The following is a 15,750-nucleotide window of genomic DNA, read 5'->3' as shown; positions in this document are numbered from 1 at the left end:
AAGTTTTCATGGGGACAAATACCTGAGTTGTATTTTTTAATAAAAAAATCTGTTTCTCTTTAAAAAACGGTTGGTTTGATTTTTTAAATTTGAATTTTCCGGTGTTGGTTTTTAGAAAAGGGGGGGCTAATTAAAATTGAAAAAATCAGGGCCCAAATGACAAAACGTACACACGAGATTGTTCTCCGTACGATGACAAAGGGGGCTGTGTCTGAAACAATTCATCTTCCCTCCATTCCCGTTTGGAAGTTGGGAGTGACTTGCGGGGGAAAAAGGGCCCGTCCGTCAAATATTCTTGGAAATCCTTTTACAAGATTATAAATATAGAACCACCGAATAAAAGAAACAACTGTCAGACATACTTCATCAAATTTAAGTGGAATGCACAAATTTTTTTCGGACTTAATGTCCCATTAAACTTTTTTTGGTATTTCCACCCCTGAAAAAGGGGATGTAAATCTGACATTTTTACTAAACTCCCCCGTAGTTTCTTCCAAATTTAAGTTAACTTCGTTTTTAAATTTTGCTCCCCTTTTTGACATATAATATTACTCTATTAATATTTAAAAGGGAATGTGCCAACAATTTGATATCCCTTTTCTGTTTTGGAACCCTTCCACTTACGAATGGAAAACTAGATCGCGGACGCTGGGGGGGATTCGATCCTGACGAAATTTTCCATTAAAATTTCATAAAGATATTTGGGCGAAACCATTTGTCCCTTTACCCCTTTTTCTGCGAAACATGGGAAGTTACCGGCGGAGACTATGTAACCATTGGCAGAGTATCATTCAGGAGCACTAGCTGCATTAAGGAGGTAGGTTACCTTAATTTTTGTAAGTGCGCATGTCCAACCGGAAGCTAACGTGACGATTTACGACGACGTTTACGACAAACTAAATGTGTTTGTATATCCATTCTTCTGGAAATAAATCTTGAACCTGCCTCCGATCTTATGTTTAATGGTTTAATAATGCAGAAATAATGAATAAATTGCCGCAGAAACGCTTCAAAACATTGTTGCCTTAAAATGACGTCATTGACGTCATGACGTTACGTGTCAGTTACCGCGCAAAATTAATAGCTTTTATTTTGAAAGTACGTTATTCTGTGCTTTTTCTTTATTTAAACTATTTTTAAACAGCCATTATTTGCTGAAATACATTTTATTAGTCTTTTGCTCTGAAAAATGATCAATATTTTGCTTCTTTTATGTAATTATATTGAAATGTTATGCGGAATGTAAGAAAATGGATGATGGTAACTGATGTGATTGGGAATATAGTTGGCTGAAAGGTAACTTATTACGGTCATTTACAAATAAAAAATGGGCAGTTTGATTTGTTATACCTATTTCCAAGTTTCCGTTGATAATTTGTTACTTAAATACTAAAACTAAGCTATAAAATTGTTCAAATTTCAGTATAAAATTGTGGTGTCTTAAATTAAATTGATTTTACCATGGAAACGAAACCCGTGACCTATATGTCTAATTGTAAAATTCAAAAGCGCTGACACTGGTCTATTTAAGGAACACAGCTTCGGCTTTTTATTTTCATTTCAACAATATCCATGAAAATAATAGCAGCATGCAGAACGATTTTTCAATAAAAATGTCAGATGACGGGCACTGCTGTAAGTATTTTAAGCTGTGAAATTTGTTAAATTAACTGCAGTTCATACGAAAATATTACTAACGTTAGAAATAAGATGTTTTAAAGCTACATTATCAAGAAAGATAATTTTATATAATACTTTTTATAAGAAATTACGATAAAAAGCAACATATAAGCTATTTTAAACATCTCTGTTGCCATGGTTACTCTAAAATTTAAGAAAAACATAGTACCATGTAAAGTTCTTGTTATTTTGCTAATCATATTACCAAAATATTCCATGTTGGTCAATAACAGAATGGCACTGAAGCCGTCGAAAAACCCGTTTTCATACATAATGGTTGAAAAATGAGAGAAAATGCGTAACCATGGAAACACGAGCCCCGCGACATATACATTTTAAGCTTTTATTAGAAAGCTAATGCGCATGCTAGTAAAACTATTAATTATGCAGACTTCTACGGATAACAATGAAACCAAAATACACTGAAAAGTGTTAAATATCCGTATTTTCCTTCTTCTTTCTATAAAAAATACCTTAAGAGGGTCATGTACTTCAAACCTGGATAAAAAATTGTACTTGAAAGGACAGAGATAAACGGAACTGAGATTGTAGCAGTTAAAACATTAAATTACACGAAATACAAACACTCACTGCGGTTCAACTAATTTGAATTTACCCTGGTAACAAGGTAACCTACCTCCTTAACTACCAGAATTGTACACCTTCTGTTGAAACGTCGCTAAACATAAAACAAAAACAAATGAACAAGTTTACAATTATGTTTGCCTAAATGTGTCTGCTTTTATATTTTTCTGAATTTCCAGGCAATAAAATACATGAACTCGGACGTTTATCCTTCGAACACTTAGTTTGTTAAAGTAGCCAGTCTATGTTGTTTGTTCTACAAGTGCTTGCTTTTCTTAGTGTTATTTGTATAGGAGAGATCGCCGTGACGTCACGCGTTAACATCTGTTTATCTGGTGGTTGGCAAAATAAATGTTTTTAACACCGTTTGCGTGTTGAATAAGAATTTTTAATTTTTAATAACTTTTTTGCTCATTTATGGATTTTCAAAATTCAAAAAGATTTGAAACACTAACGATCTTCATATTTTTGTATCCAAATATCTTTTTTCAAATAAAAACCGTTTTAAATGACATATAATTTTAAAAGCGGTGTAGTGATTTTCACAACCTTTAGAAAAACAGTGTAAGTTAAGCATTCATAATTAATCCATTTTATTTCGAAATAACAATTAAAAGTAATCAATAAATTGCTTGTTTTATAACCTTTCCATGGATCAAAAAATTATTTATGTAATTTGTGTTTTAAGAAAGTTTAGACCGTTAGAAAAACATCACTGTTTACAAAAAACATGGACGATCGGCTTCTGCCCACCCGATCACTGTCTTATCAGTTCTAAAAATAGAAAATACACCGGATTTGTATACAAACACGATCTCTCCTATTGTACTTACAACTTATAAATTCAACAAAGACACTTACGCAACGTTCAATGAATTTTTACAAGTATACGGGAAATACATGTTGATTTCTATAATAATTTTTGAAGGCAGTAGGTTAACTCTTTTCAAACAGTCTTTTTAATAACAAATCTTTGTCACACGGTGCTTTCTAAAAAACCCAAATACATTGCATATTTATTGACATACATATTGTTTCTTTCCAAAAACGAACTCGTGCAACCAAGTCTATTTCTTATATATCTTAAGTGTCTTATATTCAATATTATTATACTTGTAACACTTAAAATTGTTTTCTAAGTTAACATATGCAGTGGAGTCTTTTTGGCATTCCTCCCATATTTGTGTTTGCACACAGTATCCAAAAGTATACTCTAATACTTCATATCAGTTTGATTTACTCGTAGAATGGTTTATTATCCAAGCTACGTACGGTTTTACAATTTGCACCGCTGAAATTATTTACACGTCCATGTGCTGATAATGAATAAATGTGTTGTTCAAACAAAAAGTCATAAATAACTTGTAAACCTCAGTAAAGTTCAAAGCAAAACGTACAGGTTTACATTTTAATTGTGCGCACGTTTATCTAAAAAGATGAGTCTTATATAATGTAACCACTGGCTATTTCATTCAAGAACAAGATGATAATTATCAAGAGGTTGTAACTTATTGATTATATCAATCTTTCATCGGGAGGAATTTGGTTCCGTTTAAGTTTATATTACATGAAACAAAGATAGACTTTTCTCTTACAATAACGTTATTTACACAATAATCATATTAATATCTATATGGAAACTGCTTCATTTACTTAAGATAATAGATTTTAACAACATCATTGTGCTGTGTTACTATTAGTCTACACTGAATGGGGTCAAAGCAGACAGATCTTGTCGTTTGAACTCCATGAGACTTGTCTACCACAACTCCTCTCTTCTTGCCAAGAAGAATTTCCAAACGAATTTTGGCGGTCTGGTACAAGTTCTTAACTTTTTCCTTTGACTTCTTTTCAAGATTTGTAACGTGACTGACGATTTCCCGTTTAGCATTTTCTATTGAGATATCAGCTTCCTTCTTTGAGGATGTCAAACCTGCTAGGAGCGCGTCTTTCTTTTGGCCTGTATTTGTAAGCGCTACTTCACAATATTGTAAATTCTGTCTGATATCTTTTATGTCGGATTCCTCGAATAATATCTCTATATCGTCAGGAACTGAGTGGACAGTTTTGCAAGACCTGTTAAAAGTAAACATTCTAATTTGAAAAACTGGTGTTACAGTGATTAAAAGAAGTTGGAATGATAATATCAATAATAATGTCAGTAAGTGTACTTGTTAAACCTATATCTTTACAGATTGAGAAGAGGAGACAAACTTATCAGTATCCTCATACCTGCAAAATTGTAAATATGTGTTTTTGATACTAGCCAGATTATGCAAATGTCAATTCAAAATGTAGAGTCCAGACAATTTGAAACATACTAGACAGGTTTTGCAAATTCCAATTCAGAAGGTTGAGTTCGGCCAATTTGAAACATACTAGTCAAGTTATGTCAATGCATAAATCAATCATAAGTTCATATTAAAAAGTATTTTCACACAACGTATTCTGTTTCTAGTTTTTAAAATAACTTTTTTGATAACTGACTTCTGTACAAGTTAATTTAAACCGTAATTAGAATTTAAACAATATCTACTCTTATATTTAATGGTAGGTATTTTATGCCTTTTTAAATCTATTCATGTTTTTTTTTCTTTTTTGCTGGCTTATATTGCATGTTTCTCTCTCTTATCAACACATTAAACAATGATAATTAGATTCCCAAATAGATATGCTACTTGAATATTTGAACATAATAAAAAAAATATATCATAAATATTTTTTCTACTTGTTCCAATTTCAGTCATTGTGTCACATCTTAAGAGACTCCAAAGTTTGTCTTGAATAATAATACACCTTTGTTGTATTTTGTCTTGATACTTATTTTATCTAAAACTGACATGATTTCAGGAAATGTAGCACAAAAATACCGGTGATTAAGAGCCATGCATGCACGTTGTGCAGCCCACCTCGTCATGGTCCTTACAGTACATATCCACTAGTTTGATTGTATGAATCTTACATCTTTCTGTTGGCACCTCCGGTAACTTTGTCAACGATCCTAGTGTGTTATAGTTTGATTTTTCAAACAGTGTATGCCCTTTCATGGACGGAAAACGTGAATGGAAATCAGCACATGACTGACAAAGATAACCTTGACACTCTACACAGTATTTTATGGCGATGTTTTTATTACAAGTGAAGCAATGAATGTCTGAAAATTCATCAGAGGCGTTCTCACTCCCACCAGTTGCCATTTCATTTAATACTTACTTCCTCTTTCGGTTTAAACCCAACAACGTTTATTTACTCCTTATGAAGTGTATACAAATTACCATTCATCGTCTTAAATGATTTAAGTTTTTAAATTTATTTTGATGAATACATCCACGACAGCACTAGTCTTTTATGCGATACGTCAACTCTAAGAAGTTGCTTGTACAAACTTTAAATGCCGGATAAACAATACCATAAAAAGTCAAACTATAAATTGAACGTCCTGAGCATGGTAAACTTGATGAGAAAGAAAATCAATATTGACAAGGGAAAATATTATAACATATACGTTGTACATTTAATAAATAAGGAAATGTCAGTATCTTCCAAATAGTGTCAACAATATTTCATCAAACTTCCACTAATGAGAGATTATGTATTTAACCGTAACATAACGTTGGTAACCATCGTTCTTGCCCTGATTGAGTGAAATAAGAAACTTGAATCTTGTGTGAAGACTATGGGAGCATCAAAGCATACATTTTTATTATGACCTCCACTTCCACTGCCACCTTTTGATTGAGGTCAACTGAATGAAGTAAACAGAAACACGAACTTAGCATATAAGTGCGGATACAGACCTGAAGTTAAGACATCTAATGAATTTGGTAAGGTAAGCGACGGAATAGCAAAATTTAGTATACATTGTATTAAGTAAAGGCAGTTTTAATTCATAAGAAATTTTATTTTGATCTGAAATGAACCCGCTACAGACATGTTTTCTCTAATCAAAGGTGGTCATTAGTACATGTCCAGTGGTCTAAATAAAGAGTCGCTTTGAAAGAAAATCATAACGGAGGATTTGTTACTTGTGCCTGATAAGTATCACATAATATAACGTCTACAGACAAGTTCTAGATTTTAAGACTGCAGATTTCATGTCCCTCCGAAAACCTAGTGAATAGTCCTCGATCACGATCGGCCTTTAGACAGTACGGTGGACAAAAGATGGTTACACACTATTATTTTTCTCTCTCTTACCCATTCAAAATATCGACTCTCTAATTATACACAATTACACTTAATGACAGAAATCCATCTTATTGGTTGTCTGAAATGTTTAACAGGAAATAAAACTACTTGGAAACAAGGAGTTCCGTTTAAGTCAAGAGTTCGTTAGTGCAGTTAAAACGTTTTCATTTTCTGTACTTCTTATGAACAGAACAGACACCGTGACAGCTTAACGGGGTTTGTGTTCTATTGTATCAAATGATATACTTATAGATTAATTTCTAATCATAAAGCTTAGCCAGAGTTTCTTATTTTTTATTTTTTTCACAGACACTTGGGAGTCTGGACCCCTCATCCACTAACTAACAAACTAATATATTAAGTATTTCAAAACGAGCTAAACATAAGTCGCGATCATAAAACATGTTTTGTTACAATTTTAGGATATGTTTTAAGAAATGTTCCCACCTCATGGGTCTATGCAATTTTCGATTCTTTAAGACAATATGAGATTCAATACACAAAATGAGTTTACTTTTGCGTCTCTTGTTTAAATTACACAATTTGAATAAAAAATAACAAGTCTTTAAAACGATTTTTATCAAATAGCAACACAATGCCTAGTTGTGCATTATATCTTTATTTAACTATTCTGCCGTTAGTTATCTAAAGTAGCTTATGAAACATTACAAAAAGAAATATGTCCACATTTCATTCATGCATTTTATGGACTTTTAATTCTGTATTTTTATATATTTTAATACACATTTATTTCATGACATAAAAAGTATCTTACTTTAAATAAGATATAAAGAATAAGAGGTTACTGTCTATTGAAAAAGAGTTCCTCAGATGAGGCTAGATATGGTTCTGGAATGAGAGAGGCTACCCGAGTTCCTTCCGGACCATATCTAGCCGAGTCTGAGAAATCCCTTTCTCAAAAGACAGTAACCTCTTATTCTATTTCACATGCCATTATTAACAACTTCTAATTTTTGTTTTATAGGAGCACGAATTACTGAATATACGATAACTTATCCGTGCATTACAATAAAGAAGGCCGGTCTCTTACAATCTGATGTCCTTGGACTTTACACAATTTAAGGTGTTCTCAGGTCACTGACCTGAGAAAGACTGCTTTTCTCAGTCAGCCTTTATCAGGCAGTTGTTATAGTAATGGCATAATAAATTGAAGCATCAGTATAGCGGGTAGGCTAAAATGATAACAACGATACATTATTATACATGTTTACAAATCATACTGAATTTACATGTCATTAATGAAAAAGGAGTAGATTGAAACTTGTCAGCCTCATTCTATATAATTTTCGAATACGTGTAATAAGAAACATCAAATACAGCTTTTTTTTCTCTCACAAACTTTGGATGAGTGTGATGACATATTCCTAATAATTTATTGAAATATTGTAGCAACTTGAGCAGCCTCCTCAGAATTATTCTGATTAAGCATAATTAATTTGTATAATTCATCTGGCGACTCTCGTACTATAAACAGATGGGAGCAAACAAACGGCTAAAGATGCAGGATTGTCAGTTAAGAAGGTTTGACAAATATACAATTAATTATTATATGATAAACAGAAGCAATAAGATATCGTACATCTAATTATCTATAACCTCTACAGGTAACATGTTTGAAATCTTTAGAATAAACATTTCCCCTTATACTACACAGGAGTAGATCAGGCAGAAACACTACATTAGCCGTATATATATTATGTCCATTGAATGTATCTTTTCAAATTTTTCAACTACTTAAGGTAAAAGATATTCACAAAATCATTATTTTGGGTAACAACTAGTTTACACCCTACTGGATCAAAGAGAACGGACTGAGGGTGTCGAACTCCATTTGATTGCCCTACTACAACACCTCTCTTCTTGCCATCATATCCTGTCTGTAATACGTTATCTGAATTGTACCCGCATACAAAGATATTTCCATTACGATCTGTAGATACCCCTGACGCATTGGACAATCCTGAATCAATGAATGTTGCTACTGGTTGGAATTGTTTATCGAGAATTATAACTCCTTTGTACCAGTCTGCAACAAATACACCCTGCGTGACGTCTTTAAAAGCAATATGTCTGGTGCAACTAAACAGACCATTGCCAGAACTATCCTGTGATATCGCTTGTAACTCGTTACCTGCCATATCGTGTATATAGATGGTATTGGAATTATCAGTGATATACAGTCTATCTTCCTTAAAAGCAATACCTAAACAATGATGATTGGTCTGAACTTTTCTTGAGAGCGTTAGCTGATCACCAATGGTGACAAACTGGATAAATTGTGTGTATGAGTAGAATGTTACGACTGCCTCTTGCCGACTTGTACAACAGACACTATACGGATAGTTGTCAAAAGTACAGTATCCATCAACTGCCATATTTGTAATATTTGCGCGTTTCAATTTCTTGTTGTTGTAATCCACCAGAAGCACTGGCCCGTCTTCATTTAAACATGAGCCAAATATCTGGCAAGAAGACGAATCCTTTTGTAACTTTACATTGATAGTTTTGCATTTTTCTACTGTATAAACTTCAGTTCTTTCTGCTTTAGACACTAGACTGGTTACTTTCCCGAATTCCTTCAATGTTCGGAAATACACCTGTAAATTCGAATCCATTGAAAATGTAACTTTCGCTTCTGTCTCAGAGTCAAGTGACAGATCGACTGTCTTTGCATCTTTGATTTTCCGATTGGCAATTTTCATGCAGACAAATTGTTGCGCTTTATTTCCATCAGATCTTTGTATGTCTTCTGCAAATTTTTCGAGATCACCAACGTAATGACTTGCTTCTTTGCGCTCTTTTTCAACAAGGGTCTTGGTGGTTTGATATAAGTTCTCAATTTCTTCCTTCGACTTGTTTGCAAGACTGTCAACAATAGCGACGATTTCCTTTCTTGAATCGTCTACCGCTGTGTTGGCTTCCGTCTTTGAGGAATTTAAGCCTTCTAAGAGTGCGTCTTTCTTCTGGGTTATGTTCAGAAACGCTTCTTTACTGCGTTGTAAATTCTGGCTGATGTCTTTTATGTCAGATGCTTCGAATAAACTGTCAATATCGTCAGGAATGGAATGAACATTGATGCATGATCTGCAAAATTTAAACATGTTACTCTGACATTACTGGAAAAACAACAATTGTCCCAGAAAAACATATTGATACAAACGTCGGAAGCTTTTATTGTTCAAAGATTGGATGAGAGTTTTAGATATGCTCCTGAAATGTCCATTGTTTGAAATGAAATATATATCATGCTGCCATCGGGAAATAAGAAAGAGGTGAAAATCGGTGATACATCTTTTAAGTTACCATTGAAAATGTTGATTTCATTAGCCTTGCAACGCCTTTGAGTAATTTCAGACATAGACTAAAACAAAATATATTCATTAATGAAAATCATTATTATTAGAAGTAATTTAACAACATTTAGGAATAATATTTTTTGATGATTTCATTTTTTAACCAAAACTACTTAAAGTAGAATTATGCGCATTGTTCAAATAAAATTCCAGCTGAAATAGATGTGTGTGTAAAATTGGTGGAGAAAATTATAGCTTTTAACCCACTATACCTAACTCTTCCAGTACGAAGTTATAACTTTCCAAATATGACTTTTCTTATTTTGACTGGGACGGTCTTTTTAAGATAGGTCAAACAGCATGCAGGAGTTGCTTCCCTTCAACTTCAGAAATATCTACCAATATTAAAGGAAATCGTTGCGTAGAAGATTGAACAAAAGAACTATTATTTTATTAATCCGATTTCTTTTGTTTTCTTTTTTTATTAAAGCATCAACTTCAAATACTCATGCGGCTTTATCGTTAATTTAACACAATTAAAATGCACAGCAACCGAAAGTTGCTTTTATTAAGCATTCACCAAAAACACACTATGTGCAGTTAGATGCGCATAATGCCTCTTTAATAACTGTTAGGAATTATACTAAACTTCATGCATTGTCTTTCAGATTTTGACAAAAGTTATGTTTTTAAGCAGGCAGATTTGAATATGCAAGCCTGCTCACACTAAAATTCAGAACAAATATTTATCAAACGATTTATCACATTATTAGCAAATTTACGTAATACAATGCAACCTCTGTAGAGCAACACCCTTTGGGAGATACAAATATTGACTGTTATGTAGAGGTTGTTGTTCTGGAGAGGTAAATTTGATAGTATATTTCACAATAGGGAAATTTGGATGATGTTGTTATAGAGAGGTGTTTGCTTAAGAGATGGCCGCTCTGGAGAGGTTTTACTGTAGTATTTATGGCGAACTGATTGTGTCCTATCTTATTCTAGGTCATGTTCTATTAATCCGATTGGAACATTGCCAACGCATCTTAGCAGCTACATGCTTTATTTGTTCTTTTATTGGTAACGAGAGAGACAGAGAGAGAGAGAAATTGAAACATGTTCGCAATAAAATAAACTGTATACCTGTGATCAAGAGCCATACAGGTTGTGCAACCAACCTCATCATGGTCCTTACAGTACATGTCAAGTAGTTTGATAGTGTGAATTCTGCATCGTTCTGTTGGCACTTCTGGTAATTTTGCTGGTACTCCAGGCGTCTGACAATTTGATTTGTCTAGCAATGTGTGTCCTTTCAAAGTAGGAAAGCGTGAATGTGTATCAACACATACTTGACAACAGTTACCTTGACACTCAACGCAGTATTTCACAGCGGTCTTATTAGTGCAAGTTAAACATTGAAAGTCTCCAATTTCATCAGAGGCGAGTTCATTTCCACCAGTCGCCATTTAAATCATTTACTTCCTCTTTCGCTTTGAAATCAATTTTAAGTTTATGATATAATTATGTTGTTGAACAGTTTATATCATTTTTCTGAAACGTTCTGTTTTAGTATTAAATGCATTTTTATAAATATATCCGTAACAGCTAGATCTATCGGCTAATATGACGTGTTTATAAACGTTATCATGTAAATGTAACACAATCTAGGTCATACAAATAGTTTCGTAGTTAAATCGATAAGACTGTGACTGCTTGTAAACATGTAAATATGTAGTAACATATTTGTGCAAATAAGATCTATATAACACATAAAATACATGAAAAAATAATCAGAACCGAAAGCTGATTCTTATAAAGATCTTTTCCTGAGCTTATTTTTGGTAAAAAAAACGGACTAAATGTAATGGGCTCAAATAGATGACAGTGATCCATAATTCAAAGTACGTGCTCATGCCCTTTTATGTTGATAAATATAGAACTGAAAGTAAAATGTTAGTTAGGTAATCAGCATCGTAAAAAGGGTTATGGTACAATATCTGGAAGCGGCGTTTAAGAGACTTGTTCATTTCCCGTCCGTTATTAAATGGGCGTATCTAAAAGGAATACTGTGTAACTTCGAAACAACTGCACTGACACAATGATTATTGAAATATATTTTTCTAAAATGTACTGACTGAGAGATCAACATAAATTTAAATGGGTACTTTCGCATGAAGATTTTTTTCTATTTGTTGTCTTCCGTATAGATAATTATGCTTGACTTTTCAATCTCTTTTCTTACATTTTGACCCAAAAGCGGATACAAATTGGGAGTTTCTAATCTCTACAGATTATTTATTCCAAGCCAGTACTGGTAACTGCAAAATGAAGTCTGGGTAAGGCGAAACGGTTTAAATGTCCACTGCATACAGTTAATGAATCTAGAGAAAAAAGGGATAATTTGGTGACGGATCATGTACCACCTTACAGAATTGTTCTGTTTTGGACGTTGTCAAAGTCCTTTTCATACTGAGTACAATTATCAAATATAATGTCTGCATATTCCACCAATGGTCTTGCAAAAGTATAGTAATTGAAACCAAATTCCTTATCAAAATTCATATTCCATTAACTATAAAGTTTAACATTTCATAATTACATGTATTTTCAAACTATGTATTATAGTGTGGTGACTATATGTGCGTTCTTTTCAAGCTCCTTTTTATATTCCTGGAGACAATTGATTAACGCAAATTTCTATCATCACATTTATTTGCTTCAGCAACATTTCCACATTTGAGAGAAATCATTAAAATTCCAAATCTAAGTGTAATAGTCATGTTTCAGAACTGTTGGTAAAAGTGCAGTTTAATGTTTGAGATAGGTTTATTCATGGTTTTATCTAAGAATTATATTTTCTACAACATTATCAGTTTAACAAATATCTTGTTGTTTCAACTTCGATATCTTTGAATCACAATATTTTCATATTCACACGCACACAAAGTATTTAATTGTTATATAATCAGTGACACTCAAGTACATTCATGAAAGTTATAAACTGTGTAATCACTATGTAATTGATTACGTTTTAAAAGGCATAGTAATTGTTATTTCATCCGTTACATTTCTCTGTAATTATGTCCAGATTTGCACCAGTTAAAACTAAACACCCTTTTTATAACCTGTTGTTTGAAACAGTGGAAATTTCAAATATAGTATATTACTATATTTCAATGAATAACAGAAAACACGCAGCATAACAGCTTCTTCAATTAGAAGAAAGGTCAAGTTGTTTATGAACATTTCTTACTCTATATTCATAAACAATCCGCTCATTTTTATATGAATATTTCGCATTTAGCTAAGATCACAGATTTTTACAATGTCATTATCCTGCGTAACAATCAATCTGCACTGGACTGGATCAAAGCAGACAGACCGCGGATATTGAAGTCCATGAGACTTGTCTACGACAACGCCTCTCTTCTTGCCATCATATCCTATCTGTAATACGTTATATGAACGATACCCACATACAAAGATGTTTCCTCTATCATCTACACATACTCCTGACGCTTTGGACAATTCCGAATCACTGAATGAAGCTACTGGCTGATACTTTTCACCGAGAATCGTAACTGCACTGTCCCAGTCTGCAACAAATATACCCTGCATGGAATCATTCAATGCAATATGTCTTGTGTTACCAAACATACTATTGCCAGAACTATCTTGTGATATTGCTTGTAACTCGTTACCTGCCGTGTCATGTATGTATATTGTTTTGGCATTATCTGTGATATATAGCTTATCATCCTGATAAGCAATGCCAAAACAATTGTGATTCATCTCGACTTTTCTTGAGGGTGTTAGCTGGTAACCAATGGAGACAAACTGGATGAAGTTTGTCCTGGTATAGAATGTAACGACTGCCTCTTGCTTACTCGTACAACAGACGCCATAAGGGTTTTTGTCAAAACTGCAGTATCCATCTACAGTCATACTTGTAATGTTTGCGCGTTTCAACTTTTTGTTGTTTGCATCCACTAGAAGCAGCAATCCATCTTCTATCCAACAAGAGTCAAATATATTACAAGATGTATAATCCTGTTGTAATTTAACATTCATACCTTTGTAATGCTCGACTGTATAGAGTTTAGTTATATCGGCGTTTGGCATTAAGCCGCTTACCTTCCCGAATGTTGCCATATTTCGAAAATACGCATGCATATTTTGATCTATTTTAAATGCAATTTTCGGTTCTGTCTCAGCTTTGAGATGCATCGCAACTTCATTTGCTTCTTTAATTTTCTTATTAGCAATTTTCATGCAAACAAATTGCTGTGCCTTATTTCCATCTGATGTTTGTATATCTCTCGTAACTTTCTCGAGATTACAAACCTGATGTTTGACATCATTACTCTCTTTTACAACACACGTTTTCGCCGTTTGGTACACGTTCTCAACTTCCTCTGTTGACTTCTTTTCAATATTTTCAACAAGAGCGACAATTTCACTTTTGACATTTTCTATTGCTGCGTTGGCTTCATTCTTTGACAAATCTAAACCTTCCAGGACAGCGTCTTTCTTCTGTCCAATGTTTTCAAGCGTTTCTTTACTTTGTTGTAAATTCTGGTTGATAGCTTTAATGTCGGATTTTTCAAATAATATGTCGATATCGTCAAGAATGGAATGGACATTTTTGCACGATCTGTTAAAAGTAAACATGTAAGGTTGTTAAACGGACAGTAGAAGTATTAAAAGAAATTGGGTGTAAAATATTAATGACAATAGCAGTAATTTTATTGTATCCAAATTTGTTCGAAAAATGCCATGCTTGCTTATTTGTTATCATTGTTCCGTTAACCATTCTTAAGGATTTGCTTGGTTTACCAGTTCATTGTTTTTACATCCGTTTGCAAAAAATATTGAGAAATAAATTGTGGATATGTAATTTCCATTTGGATATAAATTACTTAGATGGAAAGAAAATGGTCAATGTCTTCATATACTTATAGCTTGATTTCAAATAGAGAAAGTGTAAAACCATAGGCCGCCCTATACGACGTTTACAAATGGAAATGTTACAGGCTAGGTTTGAATGAACCTATTTATGAACGTTAGCGGAAATGTAAACTACCGTCTACGCCCTCTTTGGTTTCAAAATAAATATTATGTTATATGTTATCTTATTACATAAACCTTATGTAACTGCCAAGTAAGGCCGTCCAAAAATTTGATATGTCTTATTGAAAGTTCACGTTAAAGCCTCTTTCAAAAGTTTTTTTCAATGTTAATTTAATTTCAACATTTCATGTCACATCTGAGATTTTTATTTCAATTGTAACTTGTTAGGGACTGCAGTAAGTTTGATTTTTAAAGTAAAACTTACTTCATGCACATTTTATAGTGCACACGTGTTGTTGTTATAATTATCGCAGTTTTCGTAAGAATAGTTGGTATCTGAGCATTTTAAAAACATAACATTTCCTGTTTTAGTGGTCATTATGTAAGATTTTCAAAGACTCAGTCCATGGATTTTTGAAGAAAACGGAAGCTTTGTTTAAGTATTTTCATAAGTTTAATGGCTCAATCTTACTTTAACTTTTAAAAGTAAGTTTTATCTCAAAATGTCAAGACTACTTTTGTTATGATACTCCACATAATCATAAGTCAGATTAACATATAATATTATGTACTAATTTGTGAACTATTATGTACTGTTTTCTAACACACTGTAGTCTTATTATGACACTCGTTTTGTTGAATTATAAAAATACAAGATGTAAGTTGTAACATATGCGTAATATAAAAAATAAAATACTTGTGATTTGAAGCCATGCAGGTTGCACAGCCCACCTCATCGTGATCCTTACAGTACATGTCCAATAGTTTGACAGCATGTATACAGCATCTTACCGCGATTTCATTCCCATCTGTTGCCATTTTACTCACTCTTTTTCATTTAAAGCTATCAATTGAAATTTGTTTACAATTTTTTACTATCCATCCCCATATCCAAAACAACACTTCTATTCTA

The 15,750-nt window shown here is 33.0% G+C and overlaps 2 protein-coding genes across 3 annotated transcripts; both read right to left on the bottom strand.

Moving 5' to 3' along the window:
- Positions 1-3,206: 3,206 nt before the first annotated feature.
- LOC128556416 (uncharacterized) lies at positions 3,207-11,463 on the bottom strand. Of its 2 annotated transcripts, XM_053541551.1 has the most exons (3): positions 10,911-11,463; positions 8,327-9,558; positions 3,207-4,036 (listed from the first exon to the last, which is right to left on the bottom strand). In XM_053541551.1, exons 1-3 carry the CDS (start codon positions 11,231-11,233, stop codon positions 3,915-3,917), a joined length of 1,677 nt encoding a protein of 558 aa, XP_053397526.1. In that variant the 5' UTR covers positions 11,234-11,463; the 3' UTR covers positions 3,207-3,914. The 2 variants fall into 2 exon arrangements, with proteins under 2 accessions (XP_053397526.1, XP_053397525.1); XM_053541550.1 differs by lacking the exon at positions 3,207-4,036 and having other exon boundaries at positions 6,773-9,558; positions 10,911-11,462.
- LOC123553460 (uncharacterized) lies at positions 8,974-15,750 on the bottom strand. Its single transcript, XM_053541552.1, has 3 exons — positions 15,535-15,750; positions 12,080-14,421; positions 8,974-9,071 (listed from the first exon to the last, which is right to left on the bottom strand). The coding sequence occupies exons 1-2, from the start codon at positions 15,654-15,656 to the stop codon at positions 13,068-13,070; spliced, it is 1,476 nt and encodes a 491-aa protein (XP_053397527.1). The 5' UTR covers positions 15,657-15,750; the 3' UTR covers positions 8,974-9,071; positions 12,080-13,067.

This window comes from Mercenaria mercenaria, chromosome 4 (assembly GCF_021730395.1).
Source record: "Mercenaria mercenaria strain notata chromosome 4, MADL_Memer_1, whole genome shotgun sequence".
NCBI classification, from domain to species: Eukaryota; Metazoa; Mollusca; class Bivalvia; order Venerida; family Veneridae; genus Mercenaria; species Mercenaria mercenaria.
This window is presented reverse-complemented; position numbering and strand designations above follow the sequence as displayed.